General features: G+C 44.7%; 1 protein-coding gene across 1 annotated transcript in view; it reads left to right on the forward strand.

Moving 5' to 3' along the window:
- ZFYVE28 (zinc finger FYVE-type containing 28) overlaps positions 1 to 27,251 on the forward strand; it is a 30,339-nt gene that overhangs the window by 709 nt on the left and 2,379 nt on the right. The window contains exons 2-11 of the mRNA XM_053293599.1: positions 14,845 to 14,985; positions 15,761 to 15,898; positions 16,261 to 16,463; positions 17,126 to 17,215; positions 17,462 to 17,551; positions 19,431 to 19,532; positions 20,329 to 20,481; positions 23,688 to 23,824; positions 25,315 to 25,428; positions 26,887 to 26,973. Coding sequence (XP_053149574.1) covers positions 14,845 to 14,985; positions 15,761 to 15,898; positions 16,261 to 16,463; positions 17,126 to 17,215; positions 17,462 to 17,551; positions 19,431 to 19,532; positions 20,329 to 20,481; positions 23,688 to 23,824; positions 25,315 to 25,428; positions 26,887 to 26,973 — 1,255 coding nt within the window. The remainder of the gene's footprint in view (positions 1 to 14,844; positions 14,986 to 15,760; positions 15,899 to 16,260; positions 16,464 to 17,125; positions 17,216 to 17,461; positions 17,552 to 19,430; positions 19,533 to 20,328; positions 20,482 to 23,687; positions 23,825 to 25,314; positions 25,429 to 26,886; positions 26,974 to 27,251) is intronic.

Here is a 27,251-nt window from a genome sequence, read left to right on the forward strand (position 1 = left end):
GTCAGTGTCAATGACTTGCGAGGAGGAGGGAGATGCGGGAGGAGTGGTGGTTCTTCTCGGGGGTAATATTGCCTTAGGAAAGAGTGCCTGTACGGTCTGACTATACATTTTTCTTCCTACTCCTTCTCTATTCTCCTTCCCAAGTTCTTTGTGCATCATGTCTTCACCGTGGTAGTAAACTTGGGATCCTTCAGAGCTAAGCCGATGTGTGGTGTAGTTGCCATAAAGACAGCGTGGGTGCTCCCTCCAGCGGCCGCTGTCTTTGGCTGTCAAGATCTCTGTTGTGGTGTTGTGTGTCCTGGCTTGTTTACTAGATGATCGTGGGGGAGGCTGGGTGGTAGACTGTTTCTTAACATCAGGCAAGCATGTGCATTGTGGTGCCCCATATGGGCCTCTTTGTTAACTTGTGTTAGTACTATTGCTGCTGCCAGTACACTATTTCTTCCATTCCAAGTGCCTCCGTTGTGTGTAGGATTGCTCTGTGAGCTTGACTGAGAACTGTGGCTACCCTAGTGGTTAAGAACCTTATGTTTCTGATACAGCTAAAGAAAAGGGAATATTTGACAGCCCAAGATTCTGGTATTCCTGGCCTTGTGGTGAAAGGGCAATGTGTATGTCAGGGCAAACCATATGTTCAGGAGGGAAGATTTCGATCTGGATTATGGTTGTCTGGAGCTGAGTCCAGAGGGCTCTGTGTTTGGTTTAGTTTTTTGGGTCCTCCCTGGTCTCGGAGGATGAAATCGGCGCAAGGTGTGGATTAATAAAACTGTTTTTTCAGAGAGCAGTGTTGTCTGTTGTCTGGCAGAAGCTTGACTTCCTGCTGACTTGCTTATGACTCACCTTCCACTGAGCCAACTAGAAGAAGGTGTGATTGAGGGAGAATAGTTTATGATGTGTCAGTAAAGGGAGTTGGGGTTCTTTCCTGGACTGTTTGGAACACACCTAGGCCAATGTTGTGTGCCAGAACAAAAGCTCATCTGACATCATCACTGAAAACCAGAATTACTGTCCCAAAGAGGAACTTCAGTTTCCAATTCTTGTGTCATGGGAGGGAGAGAATACTTTCTCTCCATCAATCAAATATGGGTAGGTTTGGAAAATGTGTTATGATCTGGAGAGTTATCTAGGAGGCAAACAATAATACCATGAAGGTGGATTATGGTGTCAGTGGAAGCAAAGTAATCTTGACTAGAGCTAACAGACAGCAGATAAGGTATAAACAATTAGTGGAACTCCCTGCCTCAGAATATGGCTGAGGTGGAGAACTTTGTAACATTCCAAAATGCATTTAGACAATTATGTGGAACTCGGAGCTGGAACAATAATTGCCAGATATTTGGTCATGGGATATGAAGCCACCCTCTGATCGTAGGGGATGACAACCAGGGTATGCTTAGTCAGTAGATCTTTTCCTATGCTGTGACATTTCTGACAATATTCTAGTAAGAGCTGATATGACTAGACATCTAATGGGGTGATCCAGTCCTTTAGCTCTTGTTCTCTAAAGCACTATGTTGCAATTATTGCAGCATGCAAAGGAGTACAAGGTACATGGAATGAAATCTCAAGTTAGGAAGAAAAAAGACTTGTCCATCAGTAGCCTCAAATGGTACGTATATAAACATGTTGGTAATTTGCAGACTTTTAAAAAATAAAGTGGACGATCTTCCTAATATGGCATATTTTGAAAATAGTGGCTGGACTTGAAGGCAGAATCAGTCTTTTCTCCTTACAGTGCAGTCCTATGTATGTCTACTCAGAAACAAGTCCTGTTGAGTTCAAGGAGACTTACTCCTTGGTAAATGTGTAGAATTGCAGACCTTGTCCATTTGCTCTGAAAAACATGAGTGTTTTTCTTATGAGGGAGACAGTTCTAGCTTTCATCCTTCTGAGTTTATAATGCCATTTAGTTTCTGGTGTTCTTTCACCATTAAGCTTCTCGTTAGGTACTGTAATAAATTTCTCTCTTAATCTTTTCTTTTTTATTAAGCCAAGCTACTAGAGCATTTTGGCTTAATCAAAAAGAAAAAAAATTAAGCATTTTAAGCCACCTAATGGTGCAGTGGGGAAATGACTTGATTAGTAAGCCAGAAGGTTGCCAGTTCAAATCCCCGCTGGTATGTTTCCCAGGCTATGGGAAATTTTTTCCAGACTATGGGAAACACCTATAGCAGCAATATAGGAAGATGCTGAAAGGCATAATCTCATATTGTGCAGGAGATGGCAGTGGCAAACCCCTCCTGTATTCTACCAAAGACAACCACAGGGCTCTGTGGTCGTCAGGAGTCAACACCGACTTGACGGCACACTTTACCTTTACTAGAGCATTTTAAATCTCATTTCCTACAGATTATAGCAGGGCCCCTTACATTTTTTCATATTTATTCTTTATCAGTGGATGGTATTGCCAACTGGATATTAGTAGTGTTGATTATGGATTGGGGTGGGTGGAAAGAACCACAAAAGTCATTATTTTGTACAGTGACTATATTGGTATATCCCAATATAGTCACTGTACAAAATAGTGACTTTTGTGGTGCTTTCCACCCGCCCCGATCCATATTCAACAGTGCTAAAACCAACACTGCTAATATCCAGTTGACTAACTAACTATTGGTATATCCCCATTGTTATTAGCTGCTTCATGCTATGATCCATAAACAAGTTAGGTGGAGAGTATTTGAGTTAAGATGACTTGGTCTCACTGACTCAAAGGGAACAAGTCAAGTGAAATTCTGATACTGTAACAGAACTAGTCTATAGATTGGACTGCCTGTGTTGTGGCAAGGTAGGCCGAATTCTTTAGGGAGCAAAACCTGGCCTGGGCTGTACCATTTTAGAGTGCAGACAGGGGCTCACATGACTGAAGGTGCCTCCAAACAAGGGCAGGGGGATCCCTGTAAGTCCATTTAGGGTAAAGTGCTTTGTTTTTCCATGTCTGCTCCTTGAAGAGAGAGACATTTTAAAGTGTTGTCTACTTGACATTTGCTTTCACAAACTGAGCAAAATTAACAGGGCTGTGGTAGGTCTTGGTTGAGGTGAGGTGCTTCCCTTAGATGTCTTTCATACGCAGTAGAAACATGTGAAAAGGAGCCAGAGCCAGGGCTCTGTGGTCCAGCATCTGCTTTGCATGCAGAAGGTCCCCGGTTAATCCTTGGCATCTCGAGATAAGGCAGGAATCTTTTCCTTGGAGAGTCACTGTCAGTCGGTGTTGACAGTGCTGAGCTAGATGGACCAGTTGTCTGATTTGGTATAAGAGAGCTTCCTTTCGGGGGCATGGGGACAATGGAGCAAACGGGGGATAACCATCCCTCAGCCCAGCCGCCAGGGTGGGGGGGGGGCACCAAGGCACCTCCTTGCCCATGGCACCCCCCTGCTCCCTCCTGCACCCAGCCTGAACCAAGCACTCACCTGCTGGGAGTGTGAGGTGTGCCCCATTCCTCTCCAAGCAGTGTTTCATTGGATGGGTTGGTGAGGTGGGGGAAGCCTAGCCAGTCAGTGTTTCAATGAAATGCTGACTGGGGAGGATAGGAGAGGGTCTGTTCTAGGGATGTGCACGAACTTGTTTGGAGGCCCTTTTACAGGCCTCTGAACAGGTTTGAAAGCCTGGCAGTTCAAAGGTGGGGGATACCTTTTTAAGGCCTGGGGAGGGTGCTCTGCCCCCCACCTGGGTTCCCCCCGCTGGCGCTGCAGTTTAAAAGGGTCCAGTGAGTCAGCAGCATACCTCTCTGCCGCCCTGTCACCACCTCAGACCAGAGGTGACTGGAAGTGCCCGGACATGCGCGTCCAGCATGCGTGTGAGCGAGCACAACATGCACACACCCGCGCGCCGGGTACTTCCAGTCACTTCCGGTCCAGGGAGGCTACTGGACCGGAAGGGGCGTCAGGGAGGTATGCTGCTGCCCCGCCGACCCCCTTTAAACTGCAGTACCGGTAGAGGAAACATGCCGGGGTGGGTGGGTAAGAGTACACTCCCCAGCCCTTAAAGGTATTCCTCCTCCACCCTCAAGCTGCCCCCCCCCCATGCCAGTTCTGTGCACATCCCTAGGCTGTACGGACCCACTCTTGGGCAGTAGCCACGCCCCCTTTGTCTGACATCAGATGCAGGGGGCGTGGCTAATGCCAGGGCCAGTCAGACCCTTCAGAGTTTCCCCAGTCAGTGTTCCCTTAAATTGCTGACTGGGAGTTCCTTTCCCTGCCTCCACATGGAGGCAGGGAAAAGAGCTCACAGTCAATGATTTAACGAACCACTGATGGGGGGCCCCCCATCCCTGGTAATGGCCACACCCCTGCATCTGATGTCAGATGCTGTGTGTGTGCGCGCTTTGCATGTGCGATTAAAAATAGAAAGAGGTGGGGGTGGCGTCAGCAGGACTTGGTCCTCCAGCCACCAGCAAGCTCCCTACACCCCCATTTCCTATGTTCCTCTCCAGGTGTATCGAAAAGAGATACCTGGGCTTACTGGAAGGATTGATGCTTATAAATTACTGATGAAGTCTGTAAGATTTCTTTTAGGATACACCCTTAGTATAACTCCATTAAATAATTAAAATGGAGTGACTTAATTCACCGGCCAGATTGAAGTGGCAAATAAATGGGGCGGGGGAATGTGGCTCTCTTTTATATTTAGCAGGGGGAGAACACCTACCCCTATTGAGCCCAATATAGCACCCCTCCCAGAGATTGCTGGTGGTTTCTTCCCTCATTTGTTTTTAGATTGTGAGCCCTTTTGGGACAGGGAACCATTTTCTCATTTATTATGCTATTTAGAGTTATTTTGGGGTGTTCTTTTTTTTTTTTTTTTTTGGACAAGTAGTATATAAATATTCTTAATAAGGTCAGGTCTGTGTATTGAAGATTGACTGAAAAGAATGTGGAATATGTTGTATATGGTAAAGTTTGTGCACTTAAAGCATATTCCTATGCATATATACTCAGAAATAAGTCCCATTGTTTTCAATAAAGCTTACTCCCAGGAAAGTGTGCATAGTATTGCAGCCTTGAGATGTTTGCTTTATTTATTTCGTTGTATTGGGCAGCATCTGGACTAGTTAGTTATGGCTGTGCATTATGGATCTCAATGAGGCAAGTCATGAATAACATAGACAGGATGCTTCTCACTGTTTTGAAGAATAATTTTTTCACAAAGTGGTTGATAAAAACAAAAACAATAATTACAAAATAAAAAAGTAGAACACAGCAATGAGCAAATGCCAAACAAGAAGGCAACAAGTAGGATAAAATTCAGTTAAGTTCAACATAAAACTAGCATTAAACGTTCCAAACCAGACATCAAAAAATGTCTTCATGCCCTTTTTAAAGAGCAGTCTTGAGAAAGTACAGAAAGGGTGTACATTATTAGGAGATGTGTTTTAAACTGGATTTGTTTTTTGGAACACACACTTTCATCAAACTATAATGATGGAGATAGTAGGGTTCTAAAATAAAGTATTTATTTAAATGCTGTTCTATTAATTTTTGTAACTGCAATAATAGATCATCCAATGGGAATTATAAATTGAACATGATATTTATAGCTTTGCTTTCTATGTGAAATTTCCTTTTCAAAATAAAAAGATGTTGGGGGAAGAAATTTCTGCACCTAGAAAACTAGCCTTTCCCCTGATCTCATGTTTTCTAGTTGAAGGGAAATGAGGCGATATGGAGAAGCATTCAGTCATGGGAACTCCCATATACATTCTGAAATGGCATAGCTCGAACACAAATTAGCTGCTTGGGAAAGGCCATAGTTACAATGGAAAACCATTTTTGGAGCCACATATAAAAATACTGCTGATGGTGTGGAAATGGTAGTTTGAGAAAAACATGTCTACTGCCAGAAGGTCAATGTATCTCTTCAGTAGTTACAGACTCTTGAAAATCCAGTTCTTTTTGTTTTGTTTTGTTCAGTGGAGGAAACAAAAATAACTCTTCTCTGCTTACCATTAGTAATATTGTGTCATGTGGTAGAAGCCTAGATCTGCTTCCTCTTAAATGATTCCATCATCATATCAGCTGACTTATTATTGGCAAACTCCTATGGCTTCAAATGTTCATATTGTGTACATCTGTAAATGACAACACACACAAAAACGCCCCATCTTGCCCATCCTAACCCACAACTTTCTCTAGGAGGCGAATGAGTAAATGAGTTATATATAGATAGAGGGGGGGAGGGGGGGAGGCAAGTCAGTACAGAGAGCAAGCATTTGCTGATCTAGCCATAGCTTCACACAGGGGGCCTCAGTTTTCACTGTTTGTCAGCTGTAGAGAGCTTCAAGTAGATTCTCTCCCACTGGGGACATATCTGTTTGTGCAACTGTGCAGACAGTGATCAAGAAGGCCTTAGGGTGATGCTTACTTATTTAGCAGTTGCAGTGCTTATCTATTCTTGATCATCTGCACTTAGATTGAGAACTGGGTACCACTTTGAAGAGAACCATCTTTCCCTGCATTAACTTGACACATAACAAATGTGGGGGAAGAAAATGTACTGTGGGACATTCCCATTGTCCTTTAGGGGTGGTGCATAATAGACTCTTGTTATGAAGTCCCCTGGCTTGAAAAGTTAAACTTGTGTTTTCTTGACCCTTGTCACAGCCTATGTGAGAAGTGACAGGATGAAAGCAATCACTTCTGTATAAAGCAAGACATGAATGCTCCTTCAGTACACAACTGTAGACCAAACTATTGCTGAAAGCTAAATCCATGTACAGTACAGGCATCTCTAGAGACAGCCCGGTTGGCTCATAATAACCCGTTGCCTGCAAATGCAGCATGCATTACTTGAACAGGGAGCCCCAGAAGGAGCAGATGACTAAAAGTGCTAATGACAGTGTACATAAAAATAATTTAAATGACTTTAAGCGCAGATGTGGCATAAGAGACAGTGGCTGCACTCAAATGTTACATTCCCAACCCTCCATGTTCTGAGGATCAGGAACAAGCAACAGGTCTGAGTGCTCCCCCACCCTGCTCATGTACAGCTTACAAATACAATAGATATTTATATACCGCCTTTCAACAAAAAGTTCCCAAAGTGGTTTACGTAGATATAAATAAATAAAATGGCTCCCTTCCCCCAAGGACTCACAATCTAAAAGAGAAATAGAAGATAGACACCAGCAACAACCACTGGAGGGATGCTGTGCTGGGCATGGATAGGGCCAGTTGCTCTCCCCCTGCTAAATATAAGAGGATCACCACTTTTGAAAGGTGCCTCTTTGCTCAGTTAGCAGGGGGCAAGTTAGCAGAAGGCTTCCTGATTTTCAGTTTGCTGTTCTGACTGAACTAGGACACTGTAGTTTGAACAGTCTCTATAAACCAGAATTGTAAGCCAGAACCAAACTGCCATTTGCAGTTCTGGTTTGGAGGGATCAGTTCTCTTACCAGTTCAGGCGTCAAGGCAAACTGTGTTTTGAAGAAACCAGGAAGTAGTTTCGTGAGAGGAAGGGAGGAAGAGTCTCTGGTTCCTGACCCTCTAAACCATGATTTGGAGGAATGAGAATATGAAGCCTGCATGCAGCTGTCTCATTTTGCTGGAATGATTTAATATTTTAAAATGAGTGACCCTGGTTTTGGTTGTGTGGACAGAGGAGCACCTAGGTAACTGTGGAGCCTGGACCTAAAAGCCTTTGGAGGCACACCCCCCCCCCCACAAATTAAGCATCACCATGCTTGGCCAGGTGACCATACCACTCGGGACAGACTAAAGAGGATTTGGGGGCCCCCAGGGGCTGTGGAGACCTTACTTTGGCCCATAAGTTCAGGGGTAAGAGCGCCTCTGTGTGTGAAGGCCTACATTGTTAGGGGTCCAGTCACCCTGAAACAATTTCTGTCATTTGCTAAGGCCCTAAGGCTGCAGTTGCGCACATACTTACTTGAGACGAAGACCCATCAAACTCAGTGGAATTTGCTTCTGAGAAAACATGCCTAGGATTGCACTATAATTGTATAGTCCAGTGGTTCCCAAACTGTGGTCCGTGGCCTACTGGTGGTCCATGAGGGTATTGCAGGTGGTCTGTGGGAGGAAAAAGAAGATAATACGGTATTGTCGTGTGTACCTCTTATGTTTCATTCTTTTTCTCACTAGTGGTCTAATTCTTGTAAATGTACTGTGTCTGTGACAAATGCAGTATGTTTGTGAATGGGTATAATGCGTTATTAGAAATAGCTGCATTTTTAATCCCCCTTGATATATAAGTTTGACTCCTGTCAGCCATAGGCTATGTTTAAAGTGGCTTGCTTACATGATGGTCCAAAAAAGCTTTGCTGATGTAATTTTCCACATAAACGAAAAGTTTGGAAACTGGTATAGTCTATACAGTTCTTGAGTAATGATTTTATATCTTCTTAAAGTAGATAGATTATTTTAAAATTCTACAAACTGGGCTTTGAACCAATGCTTGTTTGATCCTTCTAGAAACACTCTGTTTGATAGCAATAGTTTTATGTAGAAAGTTGCTAACCTTCTTTATTGCTCAGTCAGTTTTCTACTGACTTGTAATTCTATACTGGCTTTTGAAACCAAATAGAGATCAGGGTTGTGTGGAATCATACTATGTAAATGTTGAATATGGTACTGGTCGTCCTAAAAATTTCAGCCTTCGTTAAAAAAATGGTTTCTAGCTCTTAAGACTTGAAGACATTTTTAAAAGCATGAAGGTAATAAACTGGTGAACTCTCAGAAGCCAGAGGATGGCTGAGTAGGGTTTTCAGTACCTAAGAACATGGTTTTAGCACCTTGCAGAACTCTTTGTTCCTCTCCCTCTCCTCAGTGGCAGAATAAATTATGCAGAGCAAACAAATGTATGCAGAGTAGCTTAATGTCCATAATTTATATGGGTCATGGGACTCTCTCTCTCCCTCTTTAATGCAGAATTTTCAAAACTTTTAGCACAGAGTGTACAGCCTTGGCTCTTGCATTACAATAAGCCAAATTACTTAACTGTGATTGTTTCAAAGCATTGGATCGAGATCATGTCTGACTGCATACTCGATAGGTTACATGAGTCTTATGTGTGGTTGCCTATCTGTTAGTAGTGAGTACTGTGGGCAGTGTATCACAGTATCAGATTGCCATTGCCAATTGAAAATGTATACAATGAATATTCTCCTGTAAATATTAATCTCTCTGTATTCCTGATCACTAATATCTCTTCCATTGGGTTGGCATTGAGTTAAATGATTATGCTGTACTAACCTTTGCCCTTTCTCTTGTCTTCCTCACATTTTGGCATAAGTGTTTCTGTGTGTGTGTTTCTTGGCTTTGTATTTCAAGATTTGCAAATAATTATCTGTGTATGATGTTAGTTAATCTGTATGAGTGTTCTGCTTTATTCTCAAGGCAGCAAGCTGGGATATTTATGTCTTGTACAAATAATCATGAGCAGAAAATGGGTCATCGTAAAATTTCAATAGATGCAGGATTATTAATAACTTCCTAAGTGTCTGCCTTCACACTGTTCTTAAGTATTTCACTATGTCTTTCTAGTAACATGACCTAGATGCTGCTGCACCATAAACACCAAATTGAATTATTCTGGTAATAGGTTGTTTATGGCACTTCTGTTATCTAGATACGTATGAGACCTAATTAGCTTTCTCTGGTTTTGGCTTCCTTTATTAATTTTCAGCAACTAACTTTTCAGCCTTGTCCAAATCTATTAACATCTGAAGCATTTTCACCCGAGAAGCTTGTTTTTCCTATCTGTTGGCAAGGGACAAGAGGTAAGAATATAAGAGCAGCCCTGCTAGATCAGGCCCAAGGCCCATCTACTCCATCATCCTGTTTCACACAGTGGCCCACCAGATGCTGCTGGGAGCCTACAGGCAGGAGTTGAGGGCATGCCCTCTCTCCTGCTGTTACTCCCCTGCAACTGGTACCCAGAGGCATCCTGCCTTTGAGGCTGGAGGTGGCCCACAGCCCTCCGACTAGTAGCCGTTGATAGACCTGATAGATAGAGGAGATAGAGGAGACCCCATGAAGTTATCCAAATCCTTCCTAAAGCCATCCAGGTTTTTGGCAGTCACCCCGTCTTGTGGCAGAGAATTCTACAAGTTGATTATGCGTTGTGTGAAAAAGTACTTCCGTTTGTGGGTTCTAGATTTTCTGGCAATCAATTTCATGGGATGACCCCTGGTTCTAGTATTATGTCAGAGGGGGAAGAATTCCTTTCTATCCACTTTCTCCACACCATGCGTGATCTTATAGACCTCTATCATGTCTCCCCGCAGTCTTTTTTCTAAACTCAATAGCCCCAGGTGGTGTAGTCTTGCCTCAAAAGGAAGGTGCTCTAGGCCCCTTATCGTCTTGCTTGCCCTCTTCTGCACCTTTTCCAGTTCCACAATGTCCTTTGTTAGATGACCAGAATTGTACGTGGTGCTCCAGGTATGGCTGCACTATAGTTTTGTATAAGGGCATTATAATATTCTCGATAATGGTTGACTAGGATCTATAGCCAGATTCCTAGTACTGTATCTGGATTCTGTTCTCTGTTGGTGGGAAGGTGAGGGAGGGAGAGAGAGAGACTGTCAATCATGCTGCAGTTTCCCACCATGTTTCCATACAGTGTTATCACCAGTGGTCCTATCTGCTGAGCCTTCAGTCCTCTTGCATCAGATATGGATATGTGTCATTCAGTATGATGAGAAGGAAGGAGAGTATGTATGGGTGGCTAGGAAGAGGTTATGTGGGTTATAATTGATAGCCTAGCTCTACAGGTCATTGCTAGGCCAGTCCTGATGAAACAGGCTATGGGTGCATAGATCCTGTGACTGTGATGACTTCCAACAAGACTTGTAGCTGGGGAAAACGAGAATGGTGGTCAGAGAAAACAAAACCCAGTTGAGAACTAAACAGTAATAATTTCTGGAGAAGACTTTGGAATGCTCTCCCAGTGGCCATTCACTCCTCGGACTCCATCACAGTTTTTAGAAAGCTTCTTAAATCTTGGCTTCTTACCCATGCTTTTACATGTCTGTTTCTACTGCTGCTTCTATGTGTTTTTACTTATTTATAGTTTTTATGCTTGTATTTTATAGTTTTTAAATAAGATTTGTTTTATATTTTTAGCTTCATATTTTAATTGTCATTTTTATTGTATGTTTTTAATTTTTGTAAACCGCCTTGGGGTTGTTTTTAATGAAAGGCGGTATATAAATTCAGCAATAAATAAAAAAAGTCCTAAACTGCGCTTCCCTGCCCCCCCTTAGGCTTTTGTTCGGATGGTAACAAGGCAGTAGATGTGGAGTGTGTGGTGGCTAGGATCTAGAAACAATAAGGAATGGTTAGAATTCCCACTGGAGTATTGTTGTGGCTTCTGGCAAATGCTCCTCTTCACAGTTTGGAGGATCTGGCCTAGAGTACTCCCTCCCACTTGTTTAACTTTTTGGAACTGACTTCCAGATCACCAAAGCCTGTTTCCCACTGTTGAGAAATGGAGGCACCAAGGGAGCCTGGGACAGACCTAGGGCCTCAGGAGAAAATCTGTGTGGAAATAATAATGAAAGTCCAGCCAGCGCTGGCTCTTAGGCTCATGTTTGGCTTTTCAAACCATGCTTTTTCTCTGGTTCACGGTTTAACTGCTATGTGCACTCTGCTGCATCATCAGCTAATTATGGCTTGACTTGGGTGGAGACAGTTGGCTGTATGATTGGTGGAAGTGCAATGTAGTGATGTTTGTGTGCCTGAGATTACCCTCCTGTTTGTGATAATTTTCCTACCCTCCCAGCATACCTGAGAGGGGTGTGTGCATGAGTTCATGCCACAAAGCAATGCACATCCTGAGGAGGTTGTATGATTTCATCTTCTCTTAACTCTGCACAAAGCCACTGACAGCCAGCTATTTGAAAAACGATTCTACTGAGCTCCAGTTTAACAGAATGTGTGACCAGGCTAAAGTGGGTTCCAGATTACTATTCCCATTTGACCCTGCTGTGTTTCGGCAGCACTGGAAAGAGAGGAAAGAGGATTCTTGCTGGATTTGTGCTACCTTATCTCTAGTGAACGCAACCTCTAAAGACCTTTCCAGACAACAATATAATATTAAACAAACAAACGTGGGATTTGATTTATACCACTATGCATGCTAGCCTTGATTCAGGGTCTGTTGTACGATACTGGGCTGAACCGCCACATTAGGCTCTCTGCAGTTCTAGCTATGAATGAAAAAATGGAGGGAATAGGCCTCTCTGAGTCCTCCAGTACTATTTCTGCCTGTTGGCCGTGTTTAGCCTGAAAGAAGATAAGGACCAATTTCACAAAAGTTCCCTGCCTGGCTGTTTGGAAGTGATTTGATTCTTGTCACAAGCAATCAGGCAAGTGGTTATCTGCACATCTGTACTAAGGACATGTCTACAGTATTTATTTGAGCCGATTTAACTAAGTTTTTCACCCAGTCTCTGAACTTGATGACTTGTAAATTTGTATTAGGACCAGGGATCCCAGAGAAATTTTGACAGCTCATAGAATACTAGTTCTCAGGGTCCTTAGAAGAGGCTGTGATGATTGATCCACCTTTAAAACTAGTTTTGGTTTATACTGTAGGTATGTCTTTGAGATACTAAGACATTGTGTGCCTTGTCTCCACTGAGAGGGATCCCAGTTATAAGTGAGCCAGAGTGGATTTACTCTCTTGAGATCTGGGGAGTTGAAAAGTGCCACCACTACTTTTCCTTCTCCTAAGCTTGCCACATTGCTTCTCACTTAAGACCATCTTCTGTGACTTGCAAAAAGAGCAGAGACTTCTGGGTGACTTGAGACATCTTACATCTTGGCTTTCTACCTCACAAATTCCCCCTCCCCAAAATAACGGCTAACTCTTCTTACTGCTTTAACTGTGGTCCTGCTTCCCTCCTCCTCACCTCAAATCTATTTTTCCCCATCAGTCATTTGATTTATTGTGGCTTGGAAGCTGCAGATCTGACAAGGCCCCTACAGACAACTTAAGGCCTGATTATCATATCAACATTCTTCTTGTAGAAGAGTTTTACCACTCTTTTCCAAAAAAATAAAACAGAATTGGGGGGGGGGGTGAGTGAGAGAGAGAATGCATGTCTGTGCACCAAAGTGAGTCCTTGGGTCATAAGAACAGCTCTGCTGCATCCTTTTTTACATTTATATGAGGAGCCCAGAGCAGTGTACTACGTATTTAAGTTTCTCCTCACAACAACCCTGTGAAGTAGGTTAGGCTGAGAGAGAAGTGACTGGCCCAGAGTCACCCAGCAAGTGTCATGGCTGAATGGGGATTTGAACTCAGGTCTCCCCAGTCCTAGTCCAGCACTCTAACCACTACACCACACTGCCCAAGGCCCATCCAGTCCAGCATTCTGTTTCACACAGTGGCCCCATCGGATGCCTCTGAGAAGCCCACAGGCAAGAGTTGAGGGGACTCTTTTGCTGTTCCTCCCTGCAACTAGTATTTAGAAACATCTTGCCACCAGACTAGCAGCCATGGATAGACCTGTCTTCCATTAATTTGTCTAAGCCCCTTTCAAAGCCATCCAAGCTTGTGGCCATCACCACATCCCATGGCAGAGAATTCCATAGATTAATTATGCGTTGTGTGAAAAAGTACAACAACATTGCTTGTCCTTGAACTCAGTCCTAGTAACTTGACGGGATGTAACAATTCACCTTTTGTGCTAGATTTGTACAAAAGATGGCTGACATTCATACTAATGCTGCCTGTGCGCTACAGGAAAGGGACAACTTTTGCCAGTCTCCCCTTCCCTCTGCAGTCAACGGACCCTTGGAGACATATTTCCAGGAGGCACAATGGGCTACAGAGGGAAGGGGGATTGGGGGGAAATTGCCCCTTTCTTGTAATGCATGTGCAACATTACTCTGTCAGGTGATATTTTTCAATTGTGTGTGTGTATGTGAGAGAGAGAATATTTACACACGTGCGCGCGCACACCCTAACACCAGGTGCCTAAAATGTGGTTCTAGTGGTACCTAGGAACTTGAAATACATGCCTTCATGGAACACACAGTTAGGTTTTTTTAATAACTCACAGCCACAGTCTTAGATGGCTTTAAAGTAAGATCAGGCAATGTTACTGTGTGCCTGTCTATCAAGGAGTATTAGCTTTGATAGCTAAACAAAACCTCCAGGTTAGCTTCAGAGGTAGACTTACTGTGAGTGAATACAAGTTGCTGGGCAATGGCTCTTGTCAGTCAGATGCTTCTAAGAAACTCATAGAAGGGCATGAAGGCAATTGCTACAAAACAGGATATTGTGCTAGGTGGATCCTCGGTCTGGTCCAGCAGGACTCTTCTTTTATTATTGTGTCGTCTTGTCTAAACTAAACATTTTAGCAAATATTAAACTTGATCGCTGCAGTGCTTTCTGCTAATAGTGTCTGTGAGCTGCAGAATCTTCTGTAAGGGCTCAGTTGAGTGAGCCCCGGTCTAAAGTCAGGAAAAGGCTTACTTTGGCAGTTTCTGTGTGAGACTGTGTCTCTGTCTAATCATAGGAACATAGGAAACTGCCATATACTGAGTCAGACCATTGGTCTATCGAGCTCAGTATTATCTTCACAGACTGGCAGCGGCTTCTCCAAGGTTGCAGGCAGGAATCTCTCTCAGCCCTATCTTGGAGAAGCCAGGGAGGGAACTTGGAACCTTCTGGTCTTCCCAGAGAGGCTTCATCCCCTGAGGGGAATATCTGGCAGTGCTCACACATCAAGTCTCCAATTCAGATGCAACCAGGGCAGACCCTGCTTAGCTATGGGGACAAATCATGCTTGCTACCACAAGACCAGCTCTCCTCCCTTTAAACCAAACTTGAAGGAATGCCGCCAACCGTTGTGACTAACCCAGGCTTTCTGCTCTCTCTTCAGCGTTCTGATTCCAGGCTGCTGTCACAGTTTTTCTATGCTGATGAACGAGTGACGCAAGTGGTAACAGAGATCAACTGCCTGGATGTAGAGACAGATCCTCAGCAATACCTGGTGCTGCTGAATCAGTTGCACCTTAGCCAGGTAAGGCATTTCTTATTAAGGGCCAAGCTAAACATGATGGTGGCAGACCCATGATCAGAACTGGGGGTGGGAGCAATCTTATAAAGGGCAGTATTGGCAGGTGGGAGTAGCTAAAGCCTCTCCCGATCTCCATTCTCTCCCCCACCCCCAACTCTGCTTTTTTCAGCTGCTTTTCTCTTGGTGAGACTAAAAGTAACCTCTTCCTGGAGGGGGGAAATGGCTGAAATTAAGGTCAATAGTGTGGGGAGGGGTTCAGCTTCCTCCTCCTGCCTACCCATGCTGTCTTTTAAATAATACACACACACACCCCTGTTGGGAACTGGCAGGACCTGGGTTGGTTCTTGTTGTGCATCTAGCTGCACTCTCCATATGAGTTCCTTACCCGGGGGCAGCTGCTACCCTCTCTGGCTGGAGCTGTGGAACAATGAGATCTGCATGGTGCTGTTAAGGATCAAGCTGAAATTTTTATGCAAATCTGCCAGAATATAGCACTATCCTTACTTCTGTGCATTTGTATACAAAATGTTGTTTTTTCAACTTCCTCTAATTTGAGTGTCTAGTCTTCTGTTACAATGTGGGCCACTCCTGATGTCTGGCTAAATCCTTGCTGCTCAGTCTTGGTTCTAGCTGAGACATTTGGCCATGAAGATGCTAAAATCTGTCTTGCATTGCTGTGTAATGTTCTGGGAAAATCTGGCTTTCTGCCTACCAGCTCTTTAGCTGTTCCTGGAATGTATTTGTGTGCAGGCAGTAATACTTCTTCCCATTCTGCCAGACTGAATTGCTCAGCATCATAGAGCAGATCATGGATGAGTGCATCCCCAAGGAACGTCATGGCCGTGACTACGTCATCAAATTCCCGGAAGACCTTCTAGTGGACAACCTCCGGAACCATATGCTCTTTGCTGCAGAGGTGAGCCATGGGAAGCAATATGCGGTGTTTCCATGCCCCACTGGGTCTGCTCTGGTGGACTGGAATATGTGATCAGTGGTGTTCTGTTTGTATCCAAACAAGAAGTCCTGAAATAGGGAGTAATTGAAACCCTTGGCCAGCAAACCATGGGCTGACTCCCTTTTGCTATGTTATCCAAGACTGCTGACTCCTGGGGGAATGTTGCTTGCTTGTTTTCCTGGGATAGTCTGGGACTATTTCTGGAGTCCAGCTTCAGCACAGTTGCTGGAGTGCTAGCCCTGAAATAGCTTGTATGGTGAGGTGGGGGAGAGGCCGTCGAAGGCAGGGTATGCTCCTGAGCTGTTGGTGTTCTCTCCCTGCAGTGTTTGATGGCACGCACCTACATTGATGTGGATGAGGCAGACGGAGTGCGGCTGCGGCCTTTGGCCAAGGATCTGCTGTGCAGCTTGGAGCTGGTGCGGACAGTACTCCGGGAACAAAGCTTGAGCCAAACTGGACCGTATCTGGAGCCTGTCCGTAGGGCACTGATCCGCTTCGATATGCTCTTTGCTGAGTTTGAGTTGAGGTGTGTGCCAAGTGTCCTCAGTATTCTGGCATAAGGAGTGGGATGGACAGGCTGGCCTCTTCTTAAACAAAGTACTGAATGGACCCATGGGGCAGGAAAGGGAGACATAGAGCACAGAAGTGGAAAGCCCTAACTGCTGCTCCTTGAAGGAAGCAGAATGGTGCTGACTAGCTTTCTGGCTGGGCCCAATTCAGGATGCTGTGTAATGGCAATGAGAGACTCGGAGCAGGATCAGTGCTATCTTCTAAGATTTATGCTGCTTGAATGTGAAACCATAAGAACAGCCCTGCTGGATCAGGCCCAAGGCCCATCTGGTCTCACACAGTGGCCCAACAGATGCCACTGGGAAGCCCACAGCCAAGAGCTGAGGGCATGCCCTCTCTCCTGCTGTTACTCCCTTGCAACTGGTATTCAGAGGCATCCTGCCTTTGAGGCTGGAGGTGGCCTATAGCCCTCTGACAAGTAGCCATTGATAGACCTCTCCTCCATGAATTTATCCAAACCCCTCTTAAAGCCATCCAGGTTGTTGGGTGTCACCACATCTTGTGGCAGAGAATTCCACAAGTTGATTAGACTTGTGGAAACCAGCAGAAGGGCCTCTGTCTTGGGCTTTGTATGTGGAGTGGGTGCTGACTTGGTCTCACAGCTTGTCTCTCTTCTAGCTACGTATCTTCATTAGTCTCTGTGAAGTCACCTGAAGAGATCTATAAGCAGCAGGAGATTGTTGTGCTCTTCTGTGAAACTGTGGCCAGGTAAGAATTTTGCCCCTTGGTTCTCTGTGGCTTGGAAAATGCTTGGTCAAGTACCATCTACGTCAGTGATGGAATGACATCACCTCTTTGTGAAGCAAATTGGCCAAAGCTCCTACTGACATGGGAAACTTTGCACAAGTTAGGCCTAAGATAATGAGCTGTTTGGACTGGGGTTTTGATAATTGCCAATCATGTGGCCCACACCCTTTTCTCATTTTCTGCCTCTTCTCTCCCTCACCCGTCTAGAGCTCTGAAACTCGGCTACTTGACTCAGGAGATGATTGATGGGTATGAGCCACAGCTGATGTTCACCATTCCCCGCCTGGGCATTATTAGGTATGTAGCTTTGCCCATCATCTTGTGGTTGCAGACAGAACCTTGCAGCACCACAGAAACATTCTGAAGTATGTAGCCTGCCAATTCTAGTTGTCAAAGCCACCAAGGAAGGCATACACTTCAAGCAGAATAAATCTGAGCAAGCCACACTGTGTAAACAGAGGCTCTAGGATCATGTGACTGGTTAGGGCTTCAGTTCAATCTAAATTTGACCTTGCCTCATGAGTGACTTGAAGCTTTATCAGTGTGATCACACCCAACCCTGCTCCCAGCTGTAACAAAATCCTCACACCCATTGAGTGTAAAGTTCTAGCTTCAAAGGTTTGCAACTCCCCTCAGTTTGTATTTAGCAAAAAGCTGCAAGCAAAACCTTGGATGCCCTGCAGAGCAGAGACAGCTTTGCAGTGATTGGCTGGGCCCTGCCCCCAGGAGTGCCTTGTCCCAGGGAAATCTAACTCGGGAGAAGGAGTTTGCCTGCCTGCCTGCTCAAATGAGGAGGATCTTCCTTTACTCCTGGAGTAGGCTACAAGGATCTCTGCTAGTTCAGGCTAGTTAGCTTCTTTATTATATTTCATGTAATGTGTGGTGTTGTAACTTTTCTTTCCCCCACTCCTTTTCAAACCCATGCCCTTACCCCTTAGTAAAGCAGATTAAAAACATAAAAACAAATAAGATTAATAAAACAATGGAAACCAAATTTAAAAGTAGCAAGTTAAAACCCAGCATATATGAGCTGCAGATAAAACGTTACACAGGAACATAGGAAGCTGCCATATACTGAGTCAGACCATTGGTCTATCTAGCTCAGTATTGTCTTCACAGATTGGCAGTGGCTTCTCCAAGGTTGCAGGCAGGAATCTCTCTCAGCCTTATCTTGGAGAAGCCAGAGAGAGAACTTGAAACTTTCTTCTCTTCCTAGAGCAGCTCCATTTCTGAGGGGAATATTTTACAGTGCTCACACATCAAGTCTCCCTTTCATATGCAACCAGGGTGGACCCTGTTTAGCTAAGGGGACAAGTCATGCTTGCTACCACAAGACCAGCTCTCCTCTCCCATTAAAAAGCCACTCTAACAAAATGGGCCTTTAGCTGTATTTTTTAACAAGGCCCATTTAGCAAAGGGTCATTTCTTGCTACTGTTTCATCCTTGGGTGCCTTTGAGCTCTCTGACCTATTGAAGTAGATTAAGGTGGTGGAGTATCTTGCCTCACCCAAGAGGCCTTGCAAAGCATCTCTGCAGTCTTTCTCACTAAGCAAGCATGATCCCGCTTACCATAGTTCACCACCTGCTTCCAAATGAAATGCCTTTTGGTAGACTATGGGGCCTTGAGAATCTATTTCCTGGCAAACATTCATGATACTGCCCACATCCTTTGGATGGGGCAGTATCTAATACATGTCATAAATATGAAGGCTGCAGTCTCTCTTGCCCTGGCCTTAAGCATCTGCTTTAAATCCATTCAAAGTTCTCTTGTAATTTATCTGTTTTCAGTAGTGTTTCCACCGCCTAATCCCTGTTCATAGCACCTGAGTGAGAAAGCACTGTCTTTCTGTTCCTTGTCACGCATTGTTTTCCTTTTGCTTTTAAGTGCCAGGAAGCCACACTTCCTTCAAGCTCCTCCCTGATTTTTCATACTTCCTTTGGGTGGGTGTGCGAAAAGTCTTTTAAAGGATGGGACAGAGTTTACAACAGTGTCACTTGGTGTGTTTTCCTTTCTGCCCAGGGGGCTGTTATAGAAATGTTGACCACTCACTGCTCAAGAAATATGAGAAAAGGACCATTCCCATCACTCTGTTGAATCCTCCATCATATTAAAGATTTTCGTTAAAAGAGCATATCAGCCATATTCTGCCTGTGTTTCCCCTCCCCTCCTACACAGTGGGCTCCTGATTTACCCAGATGGACCCCTCAACTTGGAACGAAGGCCTGAGGAGATATCCCGAGTCTTCAGCCCCTTTTACATCTTGCTTAGAAAAATCAGGTGAGTGAGAAGCAACAGTGTTATGCAGGAACTTCAACAGAACTTGACAAGGATATGAGATTAGGCCCTTTGTGGAGGAGAGAGAACATGCTGTGTCAGGCTACATGTTCAGCAAAATCACATGAATGTCTCCCTCTTGGACTGAACTACTCCAGACTGCAAGTGGACATCGTGTTTGAATGTCTCCATTCATATTCTAAAACTCCCTGGATGTATTAAATGAGAGAGAGAGAGAGAGAGAGAGAGAGAGAGGGAGAGGGGGGTTCTAGCCTAGCTCTTCTTCCTGATGTGGTGTGTTAATACATTTCTGGAGACATGATATAGGAAACGGTTTAAACAAACAAACAAAAAACAAACCCAGCCGCTCAGTTTCTGCTGTCCTGCAGTCCAAAGTAATACAATCCCAGAAGTATTCAACCACATGATTTTTCTGGAAGTGTCTATCATCTCTATGTTAAATACTTGGGGAGGAAGAGATGTAGTGAAGCTGACTTTCTCCTGCAGCCAGAGACACAAGGCGATGAAGCGGAATATGGCAAGGTCTGAAATCATGTGTGCTAGGGAGATGAAATACTGGGATGCCTTGTTGGGCTTGTGGGATATACTGTGTGTTGAGTGTGAGCCTTGTGGTAGGCTTGGCTCTACACTGCACTTAAGTCCCTATCCTGAGTGCAGCTTGGAGCTGCCCTTCTTTCCCCGGGTGCTGAACTGAGCCGAGTTGTCTGTTCCATTCCTTAGGACAGCTCCAGTGTCTTGTCTCCAAGATACCACCTCTATTACCTTTTTTCTCCTGTAGAGATCTGCTGCGTGTGCTGTCCAGGGAGGAGCTATATGTGTTGGAGAAGCGTGTGCTGAATGAGAGTGCTACAGATTCACAGCCTTTTAGTAATGTAGACTCACCTGACTTCAAGGGCTCTTCTACCCCATGTGCGTGTCCATCTTCTCCAAGGTATGATCAAGAACCTTCCCCCGTGGATAGCTTGCTCCTCTTTGCCCATTGAGCCTCTCAGCTGACTCCTTAAATTTTGGGAGTAGCAAGGAATGACCTCCTCTTGCCCAAGGCACATGGTTCCCTCTTTGTCTACAAAATATGAGGACTGTCAGTCTGAATGTTGCCAGTAAGGCCACTGTCCTCCATGGCAGCATCAGAGGACCATGTCCAGGAGCTCAGCAGCCAGAGGCATTTCTGCAGTGTGCAGCTAGGAGAGGCTGGTGGCTTTTGGCCCATGTGAGCTACTTGAGAGAAGGCAGCTTAGTGAGGCCATAGTGCCTAGAAATTTAATGGTGACGCCTAGATTCGGATATTGAGTAGTAGAGTTCTTTAACAATTTCCCAGGCAGCTTTGTTTCTGTTCTAAGTATGTTACTTGTAAAGGGGACAAAGAGAAGCCCATTTACCCTCCCCTTCCACAATGTCCATCACTAAGTCTAGGAATTCTGTCCAGTGTCCATTGGCTGGCTCCTAGATCCAAAGAAAAATTGTCAAGGCCTGAGTGAGGTGATGGCAGACTACAGTTTCATGGGATGATCCCTGGTTCTAGTATTGTGAGAGGAGGAGAAAACTTTGTCTCTGTCCACTCTTTCTACTTGATGCATAATTTTATACACCTCTACCATGTTTCTCCAAAGTCACTTCTTTTCCAAAATAAAACGCCCAGATGCTGTAGCCGCCTCATAAGGAGGTGCTCCAGGCTCCTGATCATCTTAGTTGCCCTCTTCTGCACCTTTTCCAGTACTCCAAACGTGGCTGCACTATAGATTTCTATAAGGGCATTAGAACTTTAGCATTTATATTTTCAGTCCCCTTCCTAATGATCTCTAGCATGGAATTTGCCTTTTTTACAGCTGCTACATACTGAGTCGACACTTTCAACAAGCTGTCCACCATGACCCCAGGCTCTCCTGGTCAGTCACTGACAGTTGAGACCCCAAAAGTGTATATGTGAAGTTGGGGTTTTTTTGCCCTAATATGCATCACTTGACATTTGCTTACATTGAACCGCATTTGCCATTTTGTTGCCCGCTCCCCCAGTTTGGAGAGATCCTTTTGGAGCGCCTCCATAATCTGTTTTGGATTTCACTACCCTAAATATTTTAGTGTCGCCTGCAAATTTGACCACTTCACTGGTTACCCCACCTTCTAGATAATTTTTGAACAAGTTAAAGAGCACTGGTCCCAGTACAGATCCCTGGGGGACTGGACCCCACCTCTTACTTCCTCCATTGTGATCTCTTCCATTTATTTATTCCTACCCTCTGTTTCCTGTCCTTCAACCAGTTACCAATCCATACATGAACCTGTCCCCTCATCCCATGACTGCTAAGTTTACTCTTCTTGGTGGGGAATTTTGTCAAAACCTTTTTGGAAGTCCAGGTATACTATGGCCACATTTGCATGTAACCTGGAACCTCAGGTCCAAGAGACACGCAGTTCCGCTCCCTCTCCCCATCTGCATTCAGAAGTAACAGACAGGAGGCTCTCTGAAATCGGGGAGACTGAAGGGGAATTGGCTGTGTGAGTTTCCTTCTGAACTGAAGGACAGCCCTGGCAGCCAATTGCAGCCAGAGCAAGCGGGGAGCTCCTTCCCTCAACTCCGGTTGCAGCACAATGGGACTGCGGTTCAGAATTCAGATGTAACGCTGGCACCGTCAAATGCAGGTAGGAGTGGCAAAACCCATTATAAACTGAAGGTTCAAATCAGAGTCTCGAGAGGGAAACCTTGGTTCATTTTTGAGTCCAAACCATGGTTGCACACTTTCGGACATAGAAAAATATCAACCCCGGGCCCCTTCAACTCCAGTTTTGTGTTATGTGCAAATGGGGCATATGTCAACCAGATCACCTCTATCCACATGCCTGTTGACACTCTCAAAGAACTCCAAAAGGTTACTGAGGCAAGACTTGCCCTTGCAGAAGCCATGCTGGTTCAGCAAGGCCTGTTTTTCTATATGTTTAACAATTTTGTGCTTAAGTGTGCTTTCCATCAATTTACCCAGCACAGAAGTTGAGCTAACTGGCCTGTAAGTTCCTGGATTCTCCCTGGATCCCTTTTTGAAAATCAGAGTTACATTAGCTGCTTTCCAGGCGTCTGATATGGAGTCTAATTGTAGGGACAAGTTACATATATTTGCTAGGAAAGCGGCAATTTCACATTTGAGTTCCTTCAGAACTCTTGGGAGGATGCCATCTGGCATCATTTTTAGTTTTTCAAGACAGTTTAGAACATCCTCTCCCATCACCTCAAACTGGTCATTCTTCAGCCTCCAAGCCTGAGAAGCTCAATTCTGGAGTGGGTATATAGTCTGTATCCTCCGCCATGAAGGCTGATGCAAAGAATTCATTCAGCTTCTTTGCAATCTTTTTATCCTCCTTAATAATCCCTTTCACATCATCTAAGGATCCAACCGCCTCCCTGGCAGCTTTTCTGCTTCTGATATATTTAAAGATGTTTTTGTTATTTCCCCTTGACACTTGTAGCTATATGCTCCTCAAATTCTCTTTTTGCATCCTTTATTGTCTCCTTGCATTTCTTTTGCCAGAGTTTTTGTTAGTTTCTGTTCTCTTCATTTGGGCATGATCCATCTTCTGAAGGAAGTTGTCTTCGCTTTTATAGCTTCCCCAACTTCATTTGTTAGCCATGCTGGCATCCTCCTGAACTCGGTGGTACCTTTCCTCCTTGGTATACATTCCAACTGAGCATCTATTATTATGGTTTTAAATACATTCCATGCTTTCTGGAATGATTTGACCCTCCCGACTTTCCCTTTCAGCTTCCTTTTTACCAGTCCCCTCATTTTTGAGAAGTTTTCTCTTCTATAGTCAAATACATCTGTATTGGACTTCCTTGGCAATGTTCCACTCACATTTAAGCTGAATTGGATCACATTATGGTCACTGTTCCCCAGTGGTTCTACTGACAACTCGCACCAGGTTCTGGGCACCACTCAGGATTAAATCCAAGGTTGCTTTCTCTTGGCTTGGTTCTGCAACCAACTGTTCTAAGGCACAGTCATTTAGCATGTCTGGAAATTTGGCCTCTCTGTCAATACCCGCACGTGAATTTGCCTAGTCTATGTGAGAGTAATTGAAGTCACCAGTCGTCATGGAGAGTAATGCCTTTTTACCCATTCTGACTACTTGTTCTCTTCCCAACAGACATTTTGGGCAGGAATCTAGTAGCACTCAAATAAGAAAAATCAATAATGTGCGACAAAGCACCCGGTGGTTGGAACTGCGATCCCGTTACAACACCACAGAGGACATGATTCACACACTGTTTGTCTGCATCTCTGGTGAGTGCCCTGTTTTGCTAAGTGTGGGGCAAGGGTATGGTAATAAAAGAGGAAGCTTAACAAGCAAGCATATGGATCCTCTGCAAATCCCTTAATATGGGTTAATTGGACAAATTCTTGGGTTCACCTTGTGATAGGAACATATGCCAGGCATATGAGAGTGATGGATCTTGTCTGCTTTTGTCAGGATTTTGGACATGAACAGATATCCTGCCCAAGTGGAAGAGTGGCATACTAGATAATACCCCCCAAGAAACTGGTAAACTGCTTTATGCCCCTTTGGGAAGGTATCCTACTACTATGAATATTTATATACCACTTTTCAACACGAGTTCTCAAAGCAGTTTACATAGATAAATAACATGGCTCCCTGTCCCCAAAGGGCTCATTGCCTAACAAGAAACATAAGGTAAACACCAGCAATAGCTACCAGAGGGATGCTGTGCTGGGGCTGCATAGGGACAGTTGCTTTCCCCCTGTTAAACCGAATGGAATCGCCACTTTAAAGGGCCTCTTTGCTCAGTTGGGGATCCTCGCAGGAGGCAATGGTGAGATGGAGGAGTGGTATCTGGAAGGTCTCCTGCAACAGAACAAGCTTTCAGCGAGCACAATAACTATTGTGTTCAGTCACTGGGCTTCAACCAGGGGTTAAGTATAACCTAACCATTCTATGCTTGGCAGTGGAGCTAGCCAGATCTGCATGTGGTTTGTTAGAACGAGGTGTTCCTTGTGCTGCCCTGTTGAGATTCCTTGTGGCTTGGAAGATGGCAGCTGTTGGCTTGTTGCATGATGAGGGACTAGTAACCACTCTACAATTATTATTTCTTCATTGGTTTTCTTCTCAAAAGGAACTCGCAGCACTCTACATGGAACTGACTTCAGACAAAAGCATACTGGGGCCAGTGACAATACTGGCACAAAATGATTTAGAAACTGATGGGATTTTTTAAAAGGATTGGTATATCATGCTTGGCATTTACATGGTGCATTTCAGATGTTCAAAATTCTTCGTACAGGTTAGCTTACCAATCCTTAAACAAGCCTGTATCGGTTAGTGCTGACCCCACATTTCAGACATTGGACCAAGGCAAAGGAAGTGACTTGCCTAAGGCCACCTAGTGAGACAAGGACTGGGGATTTCCTAGTTCCTTTGTAGGTCCTCTAGCAATTGCACTACTTCACTAGCTCTCTAACTAACCTGAGAGTTTTTAATGCCCCAAGGGGGAATGATTAGGTCTAATATTTAGTTTCTGCAGGCCAAATGCCTATGTTAAAGGAAAGGTCAGTGGAAAAAATAATCTCTGCTGGTGTTTCATTCAAATGAAAAGAATTGTTTGGCTAGTGCAGACGAGTGTCAGCTTTTTCATTAAGGAAGGAGGCAAATTGGGGGAAGGGTGTTGACTGAAATTCACCATTTTCTCTTGCCTTTTATTTCTGTGTGATGGACATACTCCTGCTGTTCGTATGTATATGGATGTGTGCATATGAAGGAGTGGCAGACCAGCTCCAGACCAACTTTGCAAGTGACCTGCGTGCCATCCTGAAGACGGTTTTTGAAATTGTTACATCCAGGACAGAGGATCTGGAGGTGACAGACACTGGCCGTGAGTGACTCTCTTTGATTTGTGCATTGATTTCTCTTTGATTTGTGCGTTGGTCTGTACACCTTTCTCTGGTGTTTGCACTTGGAGCAGTGAGAGAGGTGCATAGAAGCGCCAGCGTGGTGTAGTGGTTAGAGTGCTGGACTAGGACCGGGGAGACCCGAGTTCAAATCCCCATTCAGCCATGAAACTAGCTGGGTGACTCTGGGCCAGCCACTTCTCTCTCAGCCTAACCTACTTCACAGGGTTGTTGTGAAAGAGAAACTCAAGTATGTAGTACACCGCTCTGGGCTCCTTGGAGGAAGAGCGGGATATAAAAGTAATAAATAATAATAATAATAAATAATTGGATAACATGTGGATATGAAATATTGTTCTGCCAGGTATTGATGTTCAGAACAGAGTTTAAGCCACAGTGCTGTTGGATCCGCCCAGCCCCTTGTAAATTCCATCACTCGGGGGGTTTCCCATTGATTGTGTGTTTAATGCATTGAGGCTGATCTCTGTGTAGCAAGAACATGACGTGTGCTCTTCTTTGTTGGCACAGCGTGATGACATTCCTGGAAGAGTAAAACCCCAGGGAGTTTTACTGGGCTCCAAGCACAGCTATCATTCCTGTTCTTGCTGCTGAAAGCATAGTTGGTCATTGCGTGTGACTGCTCACATCCATTTCTTGCCTCTTCATATTGCTGCTGTGCCTTAACAGCGATGCTAGCATCTGTGGGCATGGCAGTGCATGTTGAGGTGAGGAACATGGAGTGCTTTCCGGCTCTTAATACAGGCATGGGGAGCGGGGCGGGGGGGATCAATGGAACATGTGGTTGGCACTTAGTGCTTCTGGGTTGGCCTGCTGGTAGCTTCCTCCTTGTGCCAAGAGCTTTCTCATATCATGTCTTGGGGTCAGGTGACACATTATGTGAGAAACCCATGACTGGATCTTGCAATATTTTGATTTTCATTTCAGAAACTAGCTGTAGGGCCCCTGGATTGGATCAAGATAGCAGTGCTAGGAAATGGGGTGCTTTCCTCCATCCTGTTTTACTGATCTGTTTCTCCTCTGAAGCTGGTATTTGCTCCATGAAGGAAAACCTACATATATGTATATCTGTATGTTTTCCAGCCTACTGGGGCATCTAACAATGTTGAGAGGGAGGATTTATATAGTCTGTGCGTGTGTGTGGTTATACACCCCCTCTCACAACACCACAGCTCTGATCCAACTCAGGGAGGGGGGGGTGCTCTGCAGCTGTTTTTTTAAGCTCTAAAAACGTGTTGGGGATCCAATTGCAGATCCACATACGGTAACATGTAGGGTGGCCCTTATTTTAAAGACAGTGGAAGCAGCCTGCATGGGCACATACTGCTGAGGTGGCTTTGCCGTTTGTATCTGGGCTCTGATGCAGATGTGCAGTCACTGAGCCTAAGTGGCCTCGATGCTCATAGCTGCTCTTTCCTTTTTAGAGGTGGAGTTCTTTGTGGCCCCAGCAGCTCCTCGCCTGGCAGACTGTGCTCTCTGCTCCAGTAACAGGGAAGGCAGTGGAAGAGAAGGTGAGAGCCCAGAGTGTGATACTGGTAACCGCAGGCCTCTGCTGGAGCATTCGAGATGAACTGTTCTGAGATCTGGTAGGCCCAGCTGGGAACCCTGTACTGGCATGGCTGCTAATGGGATTTTGGTCTTTGACTAGTAGTAATCCAGACCTCCTGCTCACAGACCACTTCTTGCCCTGGAATGGCATTCCCCATGTGTGCTGTCTAAGCCTTGTTCTGCTCTAGAGCCTCCTAGCTTCCCCAAGTTTTGGGGCAGATTACTTCTGGTCTACAGCTTT

This window comes from Hemicordylus capensis, chromosome 2 (assembly GCF_027244095.1).
Source record: "Hemicordylus capensis ecotype Gifberg chromosome 2, rHemCap1.1.pri, whole genome shotgun sequence".
Taxonomy (NCBI): Eukaryota; Metazoa; Chordata; class Lepidosauria; order Squamata; family Cordylidae; genus Hemicordylus; species Hemicordylus capensis.